The 17,697-nt window shown below is 37.0% G+C and overlaps 1 protein-coding gene across 2 annotated transcripts; it reads right to left on the bottom strand.

Moving 5' to 3' along the window:
- Positions 1-367: 367 nt before the first annotated feature.
- Positions 368-16,150, bottom strand: LOC125238883 (forkhead box protein L2-like). Of its 2 annotated transcripts, none has more exons than XM_048146358.1 (6): positions 15,994-16,150; positions 6,223-6,315; positions 4,651-4,781; positions 3,888-4,025; positions 3,606-3,727; positions 368-2,832 (listed from the first exon to the last, which is right to left on the bottom strand). In XM_048146358.1, exons 1-6 carry the CDS (start codon positions 16,007-16,009, stop codon positions 2,823-2,825), a joined length of 510 nt encoding a protein of 169 aa, XP_048002315.1. In that variant the 5' UTR covers positions 16,010-16,150; the 3' UTR covers positions 368-2,822. The 2 variants fall into 2 exon arrangements, with proteins under 2 accessions (XP_048002315.1, XP_048002316.1); XM_048146359.1 differs by having other exon boundaries at positions 3,606-3,724.
- Positions 16,151-17,697: the final 1,547 nt, after the last annotated feature.

Here is a 17,697-nt window from a genome sequence, read left to right as displayed (position 1 = left end):
ATATTTTTAAACCAGAAAAATCTACGTGGCGAGTAACAATTTCTGTATGTTTTTTTATTAATCATTTAAGAGATGTAAGCGTTAGATAAGAAAAAAACTTACCTAACACTAATATTTTATTAAATAGTGACTCGCGTATTGCAGTCTCACAATCAGTCTCCTAATTATCTATCTGTTTTGCTGTTTTCTTTATCTCGAGCACAGAATTAGATTTAGATAGAAGAAACAAGTTCATTTATTTGTATAGGGGCCGAGCGTGTCAGATTTTGTACCGTCTCAGGCCCTCGAGTGTTCATAATTTTTGTGTTGTTATATAGATATCACGTAACGAGGCATTTTTAATGTTTTTGTTGACTTCAACTTACAAAATTTGACGCCCGAAAGCTGCAAGTTGCGATTAAAGGCGGACAACTCAGTGGATTTTACTGAGTTCATTTGACACGCTAAGTAGATACGTTTGCTTGATCTATGGTATATATGACAGCTGTGACCTCGAGATTATCAGTCTTTTTAAAATATATCTCTGCAATGTCACAATTTCGGTTTCTTTCGAGCGCCATTGCGATGAAACTTGAGTAGTTTCATGTGCTCTGCCTACCCCTTTATGGGATACATGCGTGATATGTATGTACATAAGTTGACACAGACGGCGCCCTGACTATAGTCGCAGTAATACTAGATTCGCCAAACGGCACACTACCACTATGCCATAGTGTTCGCTATACTTATAGATCATTCTATATTCTATCTCTTTTACAAGATTTTTTCCCAAATTCCTCCTTCAATCAATAAAAAAAAAGAAATGTAATAAACATTATTTTTCGTTTTATGGGATAGTAGGCAAATGAACAGACACCGAATGATGGTAAGCGATTACAGCCGTCCATGGACACCCGAAACACAAGAAGTGTCAGAGGTGCGTGGCCGGCCTTTTAAATTAGGATCTTAATATCGATATTTCTTACTGTCATGACGATGCTACCGGCCGCCTTGTAAGCGGACTCCATAGTCTATAGACGTTTGCAATAACTTTAACCAAACATAAATAGCTTATTTAATCTAAATTCATATAGTTCCACTTTATGAGCGTGTCACATGTGCGTTGACGTTGCAAACACTATGGCGTAGAGAAAGGCATCACAGTCAAATACATAACCGGATTAATTTGTTCAACACTTTATTGACGGTTGACATTTAAACTTCCATAAATAAGTAAATTTATATTTTTTTGTAGCGGTATAATGAGAGCGTCTAAAATACGTAAAAACATCGGTTGGACCAATCAGAGCAAATTCATTGTTTACGAGTATAAAAACTCTTGAGTAATTTTTTTATCTAATTTTATTTAATTTTTTGTCAAATATATTTCGGATAAAAGCCGATTTTCCTCCATTTTTCTTTAGACGCTCAACTTAACAAACGATTTAACAAGTTTAAACTCAAGATATTTGTATTATAATAACGTAAGTTCAGTCTCTACCAAACAGTTCATTTCTGTCAACTTGAGATTCCTGTCAACGTGACATTTCTTGTCAAATGTCAACCGCCACCAAACGTCACAGATTTCACAGATGATCCACCGACTCCGAATATATAAATATATTTTTAAATATTGTTACATACATATAAAGACAGCCGCTAAAAACCACCATATTGTCACTACTTTTAAAAAATCTCGTATCTCACGCTGTTCCTCAAAGTTAAAACGCAGTAAGTCTATATACATTCCATACATACTTACTACAATTTTCTTTTCATTGACAAACGAAGATACAAGTTTTTTTTTTTAAAGTAGTGACGATATAGCAATTTTTACAATATTTTTTGCAAAGGGCATTATTACCAATGGCGCACTACGTCAGTCACCGGTTGTAATTTATAACCGCCCGATTGTATGGCAATTGGCAAGAACCCGCCTAGCGGGTTGTCTGGAATTTGAGCAAAGTTCACCAGTACCCACCACGCGGGTTCGTGGTTCAAAGTGTTAAAACGCCACAAAATGACAAACAAGCATAGAACACGCGTGATAGTAAGCGGTTTCCGTAGCTCATGAACGCAGTGCCTGCGCGTTGCTATTATAGTTTTTTTTAGCGGCTGACTTTACATTAAAATTATTCTTACTGATATCTTCAAGGTCTGCTTACGAAAATATCTCATTTCATTGCTATTTCGACGAAAATCACTCGTATACACACTTTCCTAGTTTCTAGCGAATGATACTGATTTTCCTAGGAATTCAAAATGTTATACTACTTTTTTTTTTACTGCGAAGACGAAAGTCCAGGTTAAAATATTTTTTAAGATGAATAATATTCCTGATTACATATTTGTCAGTCATATTAAAAAAAAATAGTAATATTTATTCCCGAATAAAATCACCTAGCTCAAACTTAGACCCAGAGAAGCCTTATATGGGCCGCATTTGAAGTGAGTAAACCGAAGGCCTGCTTCGGGTGCCTAACCAAGATGCTTATTATCTCCATAGCAAGCAAGTTTTTGTCAAACTACTTTGGAAGAAGTCGTCCGCTACGGCGCAGGCATTTTGGCTAAACGTTCAGATCTTCAATTGACTTCTATTGCTGGCGTCCACTTCGAATCAAGTTATACATACATTTATTATGAAGGGAGAATTCGATTCGACGCGTCGCCAATTGACACAAATTTATAGTAAGAAGGCGAATGATTGAGATTCGATTTGGCGTCCTCTATAGTTACCAGGTTTTTTTCTACGTCTTGTTGAGCTGATGATGATGATGAGTGTCAGTATACGAGTGAGAAGGAGCTATTTGTTGATATTTCACTGGTCGACTGCTGTGAGGAAACTAACGCCACCTGTAAAAAAAATGGCTATGTGTGGAAAGTTGTTATTGGCTCATTGTTTCTATGATATACGCCTTATTGTAACTTTAGCTAAGTTTTCCTAATAAATAAAATAAATTATGAAATTATTGTCAACATACATAAGGTACTAGTAAATTTCAGACAGGGGACCGATTCTGCTGTAGGGTTAAAATGGGGGCAGGTATCTGTGTGGGGAGCAGGTATCTGTGTGTGGGGGCTGGGCCGGTATCTGTGTGGAGGGCAGGTAACTGTGTGGGGGCAGGTACCTGTGTGTGAGGGTGGGTATGTGTGTGTGGGGCAGGTATCTGTGTGTGGGGGCATGTATCAGTGTGTGGGCCTGTGGGGGCAAGTATCTGTGTATGGCGGCAGGTATACGTGTGTGGGGATAAGTATCTGTGTGGGGAGCAGGTATATCAGTGTGTGGGGTGCAGGTATCTATGTGTGGGCGCAAGTATCTGTGTGTGGGCCTGTGGGGGCAAGTATCTGTGTATGGCGGCAGGTATACGTGTGTGGGGATAAGTATCTGTGTGGGGAGCAGGTATATCAGTGTGTGGGGTGCAGGTATCTATGTGTGGCCGCAAGTCTCTGTGTGTGGGCCTGTGGGGGCAAGTATCTGTGTATGGTGGCAGGTATACGTGTGTGGGGAGCAGGTATCGGCAGAGGGGCACATGGAGGGCGGTATGAGGGGGGTCAGGTATGTATGTGAGTGAGTGGAAGGGGTATACGTGTGGGGAGTCATGTGTAGGGGGAGTGTGTGTACTCACAGCACTTGGTGCGGCTGCAGCGCGGCGAGGTGGGCGGGGGAAGGGGGCACGTTGGGCGGCGCGGGGGGCAGGAGGGTCTGCGCGAGTCCCTCGAACCTGCCGCCGGCCTCGAAACCGTTCTGCTGCAACCAAATTATAACTTAGTACACTACCCTACTTTTATTTGAGCCTATTTCAACAAATCTTGTTACAAACATTGTGACAACTGGAGGAAGATTGTGGAGGAAGTCAAAGACCCACAAAGAGTTGTAGCGCCAACGTAAGAAAAGGACGTAGTCTTACCGGGATCATGATGGTGGGGCGCAGAGGCTGTATAGACGGCTGCATCGGGTAGTACGGGTAGTATTGCACCGGGTAGCCGATGTAGCCCGGGTAGCCGGCCGCCGCAGCGTACATCGCCGCTGCTGGGCTATACATTTGCTGTCACAAAAAAGATTCATTTCATTTATTCTGTCACATAATAAACTTAGAGTTATATCACCAAGTCGTTTACATGCTAAATGTCAATTCTAATATACAAATGTCAAAAATATTGTAAAACTAAACTTACAGTACACATTGAAATATAATAAATAAGCAATAAATTTCCTAGTACTAAAAAACAAATTCAATTAGACATCAAATACAATTAAAAAAAAAAAAAAATATAATTACTAAAAAAAAATATAAATTATCAGGGAAACATAACATTTAAATTTGAGATTTGCTCTTCAAAAGGTGCTTTTGACGGCAACCTAGGACTTTTAGGATTACACTATTGAACAGGATGTTAGTTCTAATGAACACAAGTTAAATTATAATCTATTGAAAATATTTCAACTTGTGCTGTCTTAAAGTAGTCACACTACTATGTATATAAATTAAAACCGAAATAAATTACACATATGAAAGAAAAAAGTGACCAAGTCCTCTGGTGCCTGAGGCTGAAATCGAACCAGCGTACCCTCCAATCGCGGGAGATGCCTCTTAATCCGCTCGGCCACCCAGGTCACAGCATGTTACACAGCATGTTACAGCAAGTTATGTGTCACAGGATGTTAGTTACCGGTAGCTGCTGCGTCAGAGCTGGTATCTGGTGGTGCTGCAGCTGGTCATACGGCGGCGGCGCGTACACGGCGCCCCCCGCGCCCGCGCCCGCGCCGCCGAACGTCACGCCGTACGGAGACCCTCCCGCCACTGAGGACAAACCTTCCCTTAATATATCACGTATTTAATGGCCGCTGTACACACATGGCCAACAGTTCCACCAACCCCCTTGGCCATGTGTGTAGAGGGCTACTTGGCCGTAAGTTGGCAGTTGGCGCTTGCGCTTGCCGGCCAACCGATTCGTGTGAACTGCGTTTACACGTTGGCGCTTCATTCAGTTGGTCGTCAGCCGTCAGAGAGGACAGTAGTGATATATTTACGAAAATAATAAGTTTATCTATGCCAATAATAGTGTAGATTTTAGGAAATAAAATAACCTTGAAAATGTTTAATGTATTTCCTAAAAAAGATAAATGTTCTTATCAGAATATTCAAAAAATTGTTAATATTGCAAATAATTTAATTTTACTACGGGGTTATTATTTTTTAATATTTTTTTTCTGACAACGTCTATGACCAAGAATTTCCTAGATTTTTTCATTACACTTCCATCTTTCATGAAGAGCCAATGCCAAGTGATTGGTTCGCCAATGTGTAAACAGCGGCTCTTATCTTGGCCAAGGGGTTTCACAAAGGGCTGGTGGAACCGTTGGCCATGTGTGTACAGGGGCCATAAGAGAAATGGCCTGAATGTACAGTCGAGTTCATAAATATGTCTATATTTCTTCACCTTAACTCGTTGCAATAAGGTAAAAAAATGTACACATATTTATGAACTCGACTGTAGTAAGGAAAACTCTCAATTATTGTCTATCGATTCATACAGCGAATTCAAATTAGCCTTAAGAGCGTTTTCACATTAACCGATCTGATAATTATCGGATGTAGGAAGAATATCAAAGGAATAAATCAAAAATGACGCCATTAATTTTTTTTTATACCACATCGGTGGCACAGTATAATAAAGAGTAATATCGTACAGTATGGCCACTCCCGCTCCCCGGTGAAAGCACAGAATATATAAAAGTACAAGTACAGAAGGCTCACTGTCAACAACCTGTCAATGAACTGCATACGACATTGAGTTCTATTGCGCAGCGACAAGGTCGTCAAACTTTATGAGCCGCGAACTCGCGGCCGCCGGAATGTATGGAAGAAATGCCGAGTGAGCCGCCCCTGGTGAAAGTGCCGCCCACCCCCTCTCAGTTACTTCACAGTTACCGCCTGTCGAAAACGCGACCAGTCGACTTGTCATATCTCACTCATACAAGCATGGTACGCGTTCACCTACACGAGCTTCATATATTTGATTGCCAGTGTCCGAGATGTGTCGGTGGCAAACAGTCACACGGGTCGCCTGGTGGAGAGAGGTCACGTAACCTATGAATGCCTGCAACTCAAGGGGTGTCACATGCGCGTTTCCGAGGCATTAGAAACTTGTACACACCTTTTTGCTGTGCACTTATTTCTAAGATATGATATTGGATTGGATAATGTGAAAACGCACTTAAAGGGATTACATAAGTCTCACCTCCATATTGTGGAGCGGCGTGCTGCGGCGGCGCCGGCAGGAAGGGCCCCTGCGGCGGCTGCGGCTGCGGGTAGGCGCCCAGCGGAGGCGTCACTGCAACAACCACTCCGTCACGCCGCCGTCGACACACCCGGCGCGACCGCCCCACCGACGCGTATCGTGGTGCGTTCGGCAAACCCAAAGGCATGCGAGCGAATTCGAAATGACCTCGATTTGTAGCATTGCAAGACGTTTTTCTCAGAAGTCTAAGTGCTCTTTATTTAGCGCATTTTGTCCAATGGGTATGCTAAATTGCCGAATGCAATTTGTAGATACGTGTTCGGTGTGGATATCGACGCCTATCATACTGCCTTTGGTTGGCAGAATGATTGAGGATGTTTCTTACTAGAGATCACGATTAAAACTTGCTTCAAATCAGTGGTTTTGTTTTAAAAAATCACACTTGTACAAGGTCAAATGTCAATGATTCTCCAAAGGCTCAAAAATATAAATGGTTACGCAGTAAGGTCATGGTCTTGAGCAAGTTTTAGTCGCGTGTTATCAGGCATTATTGTGATGCAGGTGTACATTTAGCCTTTAGACAACAGACACAAACAAATCTCACTTTAATCTGTAAACAACAAATAATCTAGGTCTGGTAAACAAACTTGTCAAAATCACGAGTTTAGAGAGATTTATTAGTGAAAAATGTTGTCAGGTCCATGTACAGGTCTCTAGAAGAAGGATCCTCGACGTCTCGGTCGCAATCGCGGGTAGTTCTCGCGCCAGAGCGCGCCAAAACCCAAGCCCGAGCATTCACGCTTGACGTCGTTGTGTGGCCATGCTAAAATTGTGCACAAAATTTGGAATGATAGAATTGAACATAACCCCTCGTGCGGTAAAAGCCTCAGAACATGAGTGCTTCGGCAGCCGACATTTTTAAGTTTGCCAACCGGCCGCTTTGCACTTAGAATTAAAGACAGCTTTTCCGCCAGAGGAGGTAAAAAGGCATCAAGAATGAAATAATTCGAGGGTAAAAATGGTCCTGATCGTTTTTAGCTTGGCCTTAAAATGGACGTAAATAAACATACAGCTATGAAACAAGAACTAGTAACAACTATCAAGTTCAAAGGGTTATTGTCATTTCCGTCCATTTCGCGCGTCACTGACGTCATTGTTAACGACAAGCGATGCCCATACAACGCAATACATAATATATATAACTGAGTTTCTTCAAAGCAAGTACACGTTTGAAGAAGCTCGTAGGTGATACTTCGGTGCAATTTATGTAAACTGTTCCGAAGACTGGCTTGCTCAACACGGAGTGCTGAAGCCTAGTTATTTACAAGGCATTCCTGAATGATCACACTGGCTACAGGTATGCCGTTCGGTAAAAACATTTCTGACGAAACTACGTGAGACTGATGAATATGGTAAGTTACCAGAGATGGAAACATGATTGGTGCTATTTAGAGTATCGGGCCTTATTTTGAAAAAAGCCTGGTTTTTAACGAAGTTATCTCAAAAATGTATACGAACAGCATACCAAACTGAATGTTCTATTGTACAGCCACCGGCGTATATATCGAAGCGGCTAAACTGCTTATAAATATCTGAGCAACACCTACATTATCAAGGTGTTTAAGTTCGTCCAAATATTTTTAAGCACTTTCGCCGCTTCAATGTAATATGACGGCGACCGAACAATAAAAAAGGTTAAATCAAGCTGAGTGCAGGGATAACGAGTGTGATCATTTTTTAGTAAAAAGGTCTTAAATTACAAAAAAAAAACAATCACACAGTAAAGAACCTTTAAGAAAAGACATTATTATATTATTTCTATTTTCAACTCTGAACTTTGGATAAAACATCAATATTTTATCTAAAATTCAGAGTAAAAACAACCGTTAAAATGACGGTCGGGCGTGAATACATGTCGTGAACATTCCTCGAGAAAACATATTTATATCTAACCAAGTAGCTAATAATCGAAATATAGTACCAAGATTTCTTGTTCAAAAATTAATATCAAAATTTACTCATACATTTTGCTGTTCGAACTATAAAAGCGATGCGAAAAAAGCGAAAAACTTATGATGAGTGCACGAAGGACAAAGACATGCTAGAAACAGAACGATTACTAAACGAAAAACATGCTTCTACCTATGACTACACTAACGAAACTAAATAAACTCAACACAAGGCTTGTACACTGCAAAATATTTCAACATGCCAAAAACTGCTAAACAGCAAAATTATTTTACTATTACTTTTTACGTCACAAAAATCCTGGTAATACCCATTGGAACATAAATCCATCTTATACCACTACGTTTAAATATTTCATACTCGACAAATGACGAAAGGGAGCAAAATATTAGCCATGTGGACGAGATGTTCACAATGATCTACACAAATCTTGTGTAGAAAATTTATGAGCACTCGCCCGTAAAAAATCCTTTCATTTTGTCGATTATCGTATGACATATTTAAAACATGTCAATATTAAGCTTAACTTTTTAAATACCGCAGCAAGCAAGAATATAACGTTATATTTACGATACATCAGACCCTCTAGAACAACTTGCCATGTCGCGCGCGAGTCCATACTTTGAAGTCGCGCTTGATGTATGGACTCGCGCGCGACAAGGCTAGTTGTGCTAAAGGGCCAGACTATTATAACAATTATAATGTCTATTTTTATTAAAGACTGTAACGTTATTATCTTTCAAGGACGACACGAATTAGAAAGGGTAAGCCCTAAATCCTGAACCCTGTAAAAGACATAGTTATGACTAAAAAAGTGGACCTAGAAAAAGGTGTAAAAGTCATATTAGGTGGGATAAAAGTGGGTATCTGGCATTCTTCCCTGTCCTTCTAAAGCTCGGTAAGCATGCAGTCTGCGGCAGATACATTGCCGAAGACAATGCGTGGAGATCATTAATACTGTCACAACTATATTGTAAGTTTGGAAAGTTCATAAAATAGTACATTACGATACAAGTGCAAAAAAGAGGACGATGATGTATTTGTGTGATTTAAGGCAGTTTTCTAATGGATACTTTATTAATAATATTTCACGATTCTATAATATTGCTATTCATGCAAATACTGTTGTAGTCTTAAACGATAACAATCGTAGTTGATTTTTTTGTTATCTTTTTGTGTTTTTACCAGATGTACGTACACTTCTCAAGTTTTAGGAAAAAAGGGCCAAGAAAGTCGACCCTGCATTTTAAAGTAGGTACATTAGAAAAGTGTTTGTACGTCACCTGCTTGTCATGCAAGGCCGGGTCTTCTTATTATGCAAATTGAAGTGCTTACACGCCATGACGAAATTATGCTCATGTTCATCCTATTCGGCGATAAGGCATACTTTTATGGGGAAATTTATTTGACACTTTGTGAAATATGTTTCATCAATCTAGCTCGTACGAAGGGAATAATACTTATGTGAGAGCCATGATAGGGCATGATTTTATGGGGTAGTCAAATTGAAATCTTTCACACGTGATAAAACGTTTAAATCGAGAAAACCCTTTCCACGGTCTTAAGGTACGGATCTTTTAAAATTAATAAGAATAATTAATTATTAAATAGCCAAATTAAATAATAAAAAATACTATTGTGGGATATAGCCTAGAATAGAAACTAATGGAAAAGTAAACTTTAGGCCATCCTAACAGTGAATTAGCGACAACTTCCCGTACAGATCGTAATGTATGTTTAACTACAGTCGTGTATGTATATGTATAATCTCCATGCATCCCTTATCCTATTCACACACACTAACACTGTGACATTCCTGATAATGACAACCAACTGTATGACCGCTACATCGTAACTTTAGCTTTTGAATTAATCCAGCCTTTATACAGTCATTATTTACGCCAAATCTTGACGTGTAAAATGGCTTTACAAATAAATGAGTATGAATAAGAGTATTTATTTCTGTATTCATAAGTCATATTCTTATCCATAGTTATTTTTTCTGACCGAGTATCAATCAAAGCAATGTTAATATCGTAATGTACATTTATTTTGCAACGTTTTTTTACTATACTATTTACTCGTACATGTATTTTTAGAAGTTTTTTTTTCTTTATTAGACGCAACGCAAATAACGCAATCGAGGCTCGAGTTTACGATTTTATTAAATTTGCCAGGGGTATAGATATGATTTACGTTATCCTAATTAATATGTAAATTACACGAAACGTGATCGTTATGGTAGGAACTCATTGCTATGCTCGGAATGCAGGACTTCGGCGATGCAAATCTTGTTTTACGCGTCCTTTGTGCGCAAGCGCATGGTAATGCCTGATTATCTTATTGCGTGGGATCGTATGACAAACTTTTTACTGTGGACGTTCGAGCCATACCAATGTGATTATGTAAGACTGGTTTTACAAGTAAAATCTGGATGACAACATAAATTTTATTTTTGTTGTATTTACTTTTGTGAATCCATTTTATAATTCTTATGTAAGTTTTACAAAAAATTATAAGGCATCATGAATTAATATAAACTTTGAAAGATTATTTTTAATTGAAACTTTTTTAATTTGATGCAATACTTATTGAATTTTGACATTTGTTTATTATAAAATCATGAGTACGATCACCCTATTCGACAATATGGCATGCTTTTGTGGGGAAGTGAAGTCTATCGTAAAATATGATTTAATGGGTCGATTTGCTACTAGTTAAAGTTATTTATCAAAAAAGGCAATTAATCTATAAAAAATTGGTCGTGGAGCGGTCATAGCAAAGAACGCACATTACTTAAAGTAACACACATTCTTAAGTTGTTATTGTTACAATTCATCTGACATATACTAGAAACTGTCACAAAATAGTATAAAAAAAGGTTTATTGTGTCAGTTTTACCATCACCTTACTTTAAAATAGTCACAAATGTGGATATAAATAAATCAGCTTTTTTTTTAGTGTTTTAGTGATTTATTTTAACTGATTTGTTTATATGCTGTTAGTATAAACACACATTCTTATGTTAAAGATATGAACCCTAAATTATTTCAAAATTAATAACCTAAAGTCCAAATCTTACTTTAACACAAAATCTTGAAATATCATTTTGTGCTTCGTAATGGAATCTCAAGATTTCAATTCATAATTCGCGATATAAAAAAAAAACATTGTTTTACCCCCTTATTCATAAACGCTCACTAAAGTTATCAAGCCGATAAAGTTCGTTTGTCCCTTTTCGCGACATATTGGTGTCATAGAAAGGGAATATTTTTTCTTTATCGCCTCGATAACTTTAGTGAACGCTTATAAATAAGGGGGTTAGTGTACGAAACTTGAAACAGTTTTTAATTGAAGTTTTGTCCGTCTAAGCTATTTTGCACATATTCGGAGAGAACAAAATAAGGTAGTGTCAGTATGTCATACTTTCTCATTCCAATGAGTTTTATGATAAATCCCTTTATGTGGCATATCGGAATCTAGTCGAATTAAGCATTCCTATGTATATATCTGCATAAATGTAAAATATAGTGTATTCCAATAGTCTAAACCAAAATGTAAAGTTGGAATCCATATTTAATTTATGCAAACTATCCTTGAGGTTCCATAAGTTCGAAACAAATAACGTGAAATTTGACGTCGTTTGCGAGACAATGAAAATGTGTGACGTCATCACATCATTTGTTCCGACATTATTACCTATAACTAACTTATGAATACTAAGTAAAAAACAAAACTTGAAAAGATGACCAGTTATAAAATATAAAAGGACATCGTTTAGACAAAAAGACAAGATTTTAAATAATTATATAAGAAAAAAATTGTGTTGTCTTATTGTCTATCAATGGTGCAAAACTCTAGCAACAAAATGGAACAATCATTGACCATTTGCTAAATTAATGATCCGATAAAATGGCCAATCATTATTTAAAATAAGTGTAAAAAAATAATGAAAAAAATAAGCTGTGAAACTAAATGTGTATCGAGAAAGAAAATGAAATAATAGCAAAAAACACTCAGAAATTCATTAACAAATTACAACGAGATATATCCATTATTATTTTATTCAAAGTAATGGATAACTCTCATACACAACTTATTTTTTTAGTTTTAGTGTTAACTAGAACATCTTCAAGTGTGTATGTATGTGTCTGGAAGGACCTTTATGTTACACCATACGTCTCAAGCCAAAAACATCTACTGTACAGCCAACCAAATAGCCAAGGTCCTCAGTTTTTCCAACTAAAATTTAAAAAAAAAGTACTGAAGGTCTAAGCTAAATTTGCACTGATTTGAACAGAACCAGATCCCTCTGTTTGACATAATTAATGAAATACATAATGTAATGGTTGCCAGATTATTATTAGTCATAATTTTGAAATGGTTAACTTTTCAGGGTTTTCAGTAAGTACATCATAGCTAACCACCTAAGTTTTTTCTTAATGGCAATCCTGAAAAGTTACTTGTTTCTATGAAAATCCAAATTAAGACTAATGAAAATGTGGACAATACATTATGACTTAAAAACTTTATGGGAACCAAGAGAAACACAAAGATAACACTAAATCATTGTAAATGTCATAGTTTATAGACTGACAATACTGACATAAACAACGACGCCACGCTTGTTGCAAATCGATGCAGAGATAGCTTGGTCTGAGTCTACACTTGTCTATGATTTAACTACATTGAATACAGTATACACAAACACTTGAAAAGGTTTCAAAATAAAACTCGTGGCGGGTTGATTGCTACTCTTAGTATCCACAAAATAGTCGTAAATATTTATATTTATTAGTCAACTTGTATAAAGATACCTAAACTAATAAGTGTTTTAAGAGAGATGGTGTCATCAGTATCAATCATTCTATAAAAAGAACATAATAAAAACCCAAGTTAGGTTTTTATGTATCATGTCTCAGAACTGTCTTTAATCTCCTTCAGTTTTTACATTTCAATACCAACCAAGTTATATTTGCACAATAAATTAAGTATCTAGAAGGCATTTTAAACAAAAAGGAAGGAATGGTAATATTTGCATGGTTCTGGAAAAATTCGCGTTCGCTACGCTCGCGATTTTTTTTCTACGTAGTTAAACTTCCTCTCAAGGGCGCCCAAACTCAAACTAGCTGTACCTTGATCGAGTGCACGGGCCGGCACTGCACACAACATTTAAAGGCTTATAAATATTTGAGACCAATGTTAATTTACAGTAGAACCCGGTTAAAACGATCACGTTGAATACGATTTCCCGCATATTACGCCATTTTACGCCGGTCCCTACAATTTGAGACTTGATTTCAGATATTTTTTCACGGTTAATACGACTCGCGTGCCCGCTTAATACACCATCTAAAACTACCCACCTTGCATTACTTTACAACTTTATTTATACGGGTGACAAAAATCGGAACTAATTATACTGTACTAATTACGCGATTCTGGCGACACCGCCACCCGTAAATATAAATTTGTAATTTGTCGTCCTAACTCAGCGGTTAGTTCGTACCTAGCTACATACACTTCGCTGATTATCACTGCTGCGGTGTTGAGTTTCTGAATTCTTTGTCCCATGTTTGGTTCAGTGATGTCAAAAATAAGAAGAAAAGCATTATCACTTCAAGAAAAATTAACCATATTAAAAGTTTACGATTAAAAATCTATTTTTTCACGTTTAATACGATTTCCCGTATGATACGCTTTTTTGGCTGGGTCCCCTCAGAATCGTTTTAAGCGGGTTCTACTGTATATTGATGTTATTTGTGTGATTACATGATTGCTTTAAACTGAACTGTCATGATACTCATGATATCAGTCCGAGGTCGACACCCACTCGCAAAAATAATCATTGCTATTCCAAATTCCACAGCCCACTGGTTTATATTATATTTCTGTCTATTCTGTGATTTACTTCCTGCCCGAAAGAAATTAAACAAGACTTTCTATCACAAAAGGGTTATAAAAAATACCCGCTTTAGACTGACAAAAATGCTCCATTCTATGTGAAAAGGACTCTTAGTAAATTGTAAATTCTGATAAATTTCAGGAAAATTATGAAACAGAAAATCAAAATAAATAGCTCTAAACCCTATACCTTCCCCTATGACACTATGTTTATATGGAGTAGCTGTCACATATAATAGTTTGTAGAAGTTTTGTCGGAAATATATATTTTTAAACTAAGTCCAATATGACAGGAAGGAACTGTACCTATGCCTTTATAAATTCCAGTAGCAATCAACCCGCCACAGCGGTTACAATCAACACATACGGTCGTCTCGTTACGCACATCATATGTCTTCTATATGTCAAAAGGAAGAAATAAAATGGCTAGTGATCATTACATGGTCGTCCGGAGGCCGCGCCCGCGCCGAGGGTGCCGCAGAGCTGGGTCAAGTATCAATACGTTTAGAATGGGGGTCGCAATGGTGACACCGAACTTTGGGACCCTTGTTTGAAACGTAAGGAAAATTTACCACAGTAAGGGTGGCAGGAACTTTGAACATTGGCTGGCTAATTTTATTAATGTACAAGTTTTGTAATACAAATGTGTGCTATATTTATGGTTTGTGTTTGGAGTTTTAGATTTGTCTGGAGAGATCTTGTGTAGCTAAAAGCATCCAGTCAAACAGACACTTCTAGTACCATGGGTCTCTTATGGTGTACAAAATATACACAAAAACATACAGGAGGCCTTATTGAATATTTGTATTACAATATTCATAGCATTCCTAAAATAGCCCCCAGTACAAATACTGGGATAAAGTTTGGGTATTAAAACAGTCATTGAAAACTTTTTACTTAGGTCAGGTTTCTTAACTATTAATATAAACTTTTATGGAGCCAATAGTGAAAGCAGGTCATAATCAAATATTGGTTTCATTTGAATATCTTCAACATGAAACCAAGCGACAAGGACATTTGTCGCTAATATTGCCAAAAAAAATTATTAATACAAGTATAATTTGGAACCATTGTGACCCCCTAGATTAATAAGGCATTGGAGGCTCATAACCGCTTACCAAGTCGGCTAGACAAGCCAAACCTGAGCCTTCAAAATTAAAAAAATATGTAGAAAGTAGGTTTTTGCAAACCATTTTTCAATGTCTTATGTTAAATAAAAGCTTATAACGATTATGTGGCATTTATAATACCATCAAGGCCGCATTAATAATGAGATATTGAAGATACATCCGACATAACTTCTGTTATTACACAAAAAACTTCAGTAAGAACAATGGATGGCTAGGTATAGGTAACTGTAAACTAAAATAATTAAAGAGTATTAGGTAGGAAAATGCCATTTCCACTGCTTAAGTGTTGCATTAACTAATATTTGTAATAGTCGGTGAAGTTTTATACGAATTCTATACATTTAAAGAATATTTGCAACTTTTTAAGTCGTAGTAAAGTAGTACTACGCCCTCGTCAGAAAACTGTGATTTCTGTAGTTTTTCGGATATTTTACCGATAAACTATCATCGTTTACGGAAGATACAGTTAATTGATACATATTTACAGTAAAACTATTCATAATTTAGACCATACTTCGTTTCCACATAAAAGAAAATCTGTGCGAGCAGTCAACCATCTTGGATTTTGTGAAATATCGATCTACCGCAACAGAAGTGCGAATACTTCAGAATAAAGCGACTAATGCTTTCTTACAATTAATTAATTCATGTTTTCAACAGATTACGAGACGCAGGAAGTATAAATTTCAATCAAGGCCTCAATGGCGTTACATATGCCAACGCAAAGTAAAATAACAAAAGATTCATAATGAATTAAGTGTATAAATACCTTTTTTGTCTGCCATTTATTTAACTAACGATTGCGTATTAGTTATGATTAAGAAATAACAGTAAAACTATTAAAAGTATCGGGATTTGCGAATAAAATAGTCAACGCAGTCACGGACAGTACGCTTCAACGATTATTTTTCGCAACGATTCAGAGGCGCTAGTGATGTGCACTTCACGTCCAACGTAATCGATCGACTAAAGAGTTGTCAAAAAAGAAAAGTTGACGTTTGGGTTGGGTGGCAAGTACAAAAAATATAAATAGTCTTATTCAAATTCATTATTTAACAAAAATATTTTAAACAAACATTTTCTTTTGAATTACTGCTTAAACCGAATAAAATTGCAACGTTTCCATCTTAATGAAGAAAGTTACCAAGGTGCTGCGCCGCTCTTTAATAGTAAAAGTTTCCTGTCAGTAGAATGAAGAATCGGATAATATTTTTTGTACTAGTCATGTAAATTCCTACCTATAATTTGTAAGTTTGATGTACAAAAGAGCTGAAATTGGCCTTCTAAACTTTCCCAACAATCGTGTGTAAGCGATTTTCAGTAACTTATATAGGTACACGTTAAACTTTTGAGACATAAAATAAATTGAAAAGTGGAAAATGTCTGCCTTGGGTGAGACTTGAACTCACGGCCTCTGGATCCAAGGCAAGAAGGCAAGGCAGATATTTTCCACTTTTAAATTTATTCTAAGCCTAGTGGCATCGATTGCAGACGTTTCTGCTAATCAGAAGTTAAAATTTTTGAGATATATTTAAATAATCAATGAATCTATATACGGTTGTACTCACATTATTATATAGCTATTGCTGCGACATTATTATTGGGCCGGAACATGTCGCAGCAATAGCGTGAGTACAACCCGTAATCTGTTTGCAATACATTACTGTTTTGGTTGACGACAATGACTCGTGGCTTGCCGATATAGATAGCCAAGTTGACAATTTTATAAATAGACAAAACAAAATCGCTTCCGCCACGATAGCGAAATTTTTTGTCTTTGTCTATCATTGTAGCGTATTAATGTGAGTGAGATTGACATGTTGCCTATGCGCACTCAGAATCTACCGTTATCTTCTTTTGTAATTCATTTGCAAAGATTTATAAAATTAATCTTGAAATTTCGATATTTGGTATTAGTTTAATTTTGATGACAATAAAAAAGATGACAATATATCGGGGTCTCGGACACCAATACCATTTTAGGGCAGTTGGCGTCGAGACCCTAGGGCCATGGGGTCTAAGCGCCTGTGAGGTTTTTAAAGAGCTGAGCGCAAAGCAAACTACCGGTAACCAGAGAGCTGGCAGCTTTCTCTCGCAACGCATTAGCATTGCTATTCAGCGAGGGAATGCTGCCAGCATCTTTGGCACCATGCCGCGGGGGCCCTATTTAGACGTATTTTAGTTTAGTTTAGTTTTTAATTTAATTTTAAGTTGTTTTATTATTCTTTTTTTAGAGTTAGATATTATTTATTTGTTATTTAAGTTTTATGTCCAATAAATATACGTATCTTGTCAAAAAAAAAGTTTAATTTTTATGAAAAAGTAGACGGTAGCGGTAGCTTTTAACGAATATTTAAATCTTGCCAGAGGGTTGCAAATATGCAGCCTGGAAAAATTGAGTAAAAATTTGCTTTTGTACTAATAAAAAATGTAGTTCCGTTTCGACTCTATTTTGCCAGGCTGTGAAGTACCT

This window comes from Leguminivora glycinivorella, chromosome 24, assembly GCF_023078275.1.
Source record: "Leguminivora glycinivorella isolate SPB_JAAS2020 chromosome 24, LegGlyc_1.1, whole genome shotgun sequence".
Taxonomy (NCBI): domain Eukaryota; kingdom Metazoa; phylum Arthropoda; class Insecta; order Lepidoptera; family Tortricidae; genus Leguminivora; species Leguminivora glycinivorella.
Note: the sequence above shows the minus strand (reverse complement) of the source record. Positions and strands in the feature narration are given on the sequence as shown.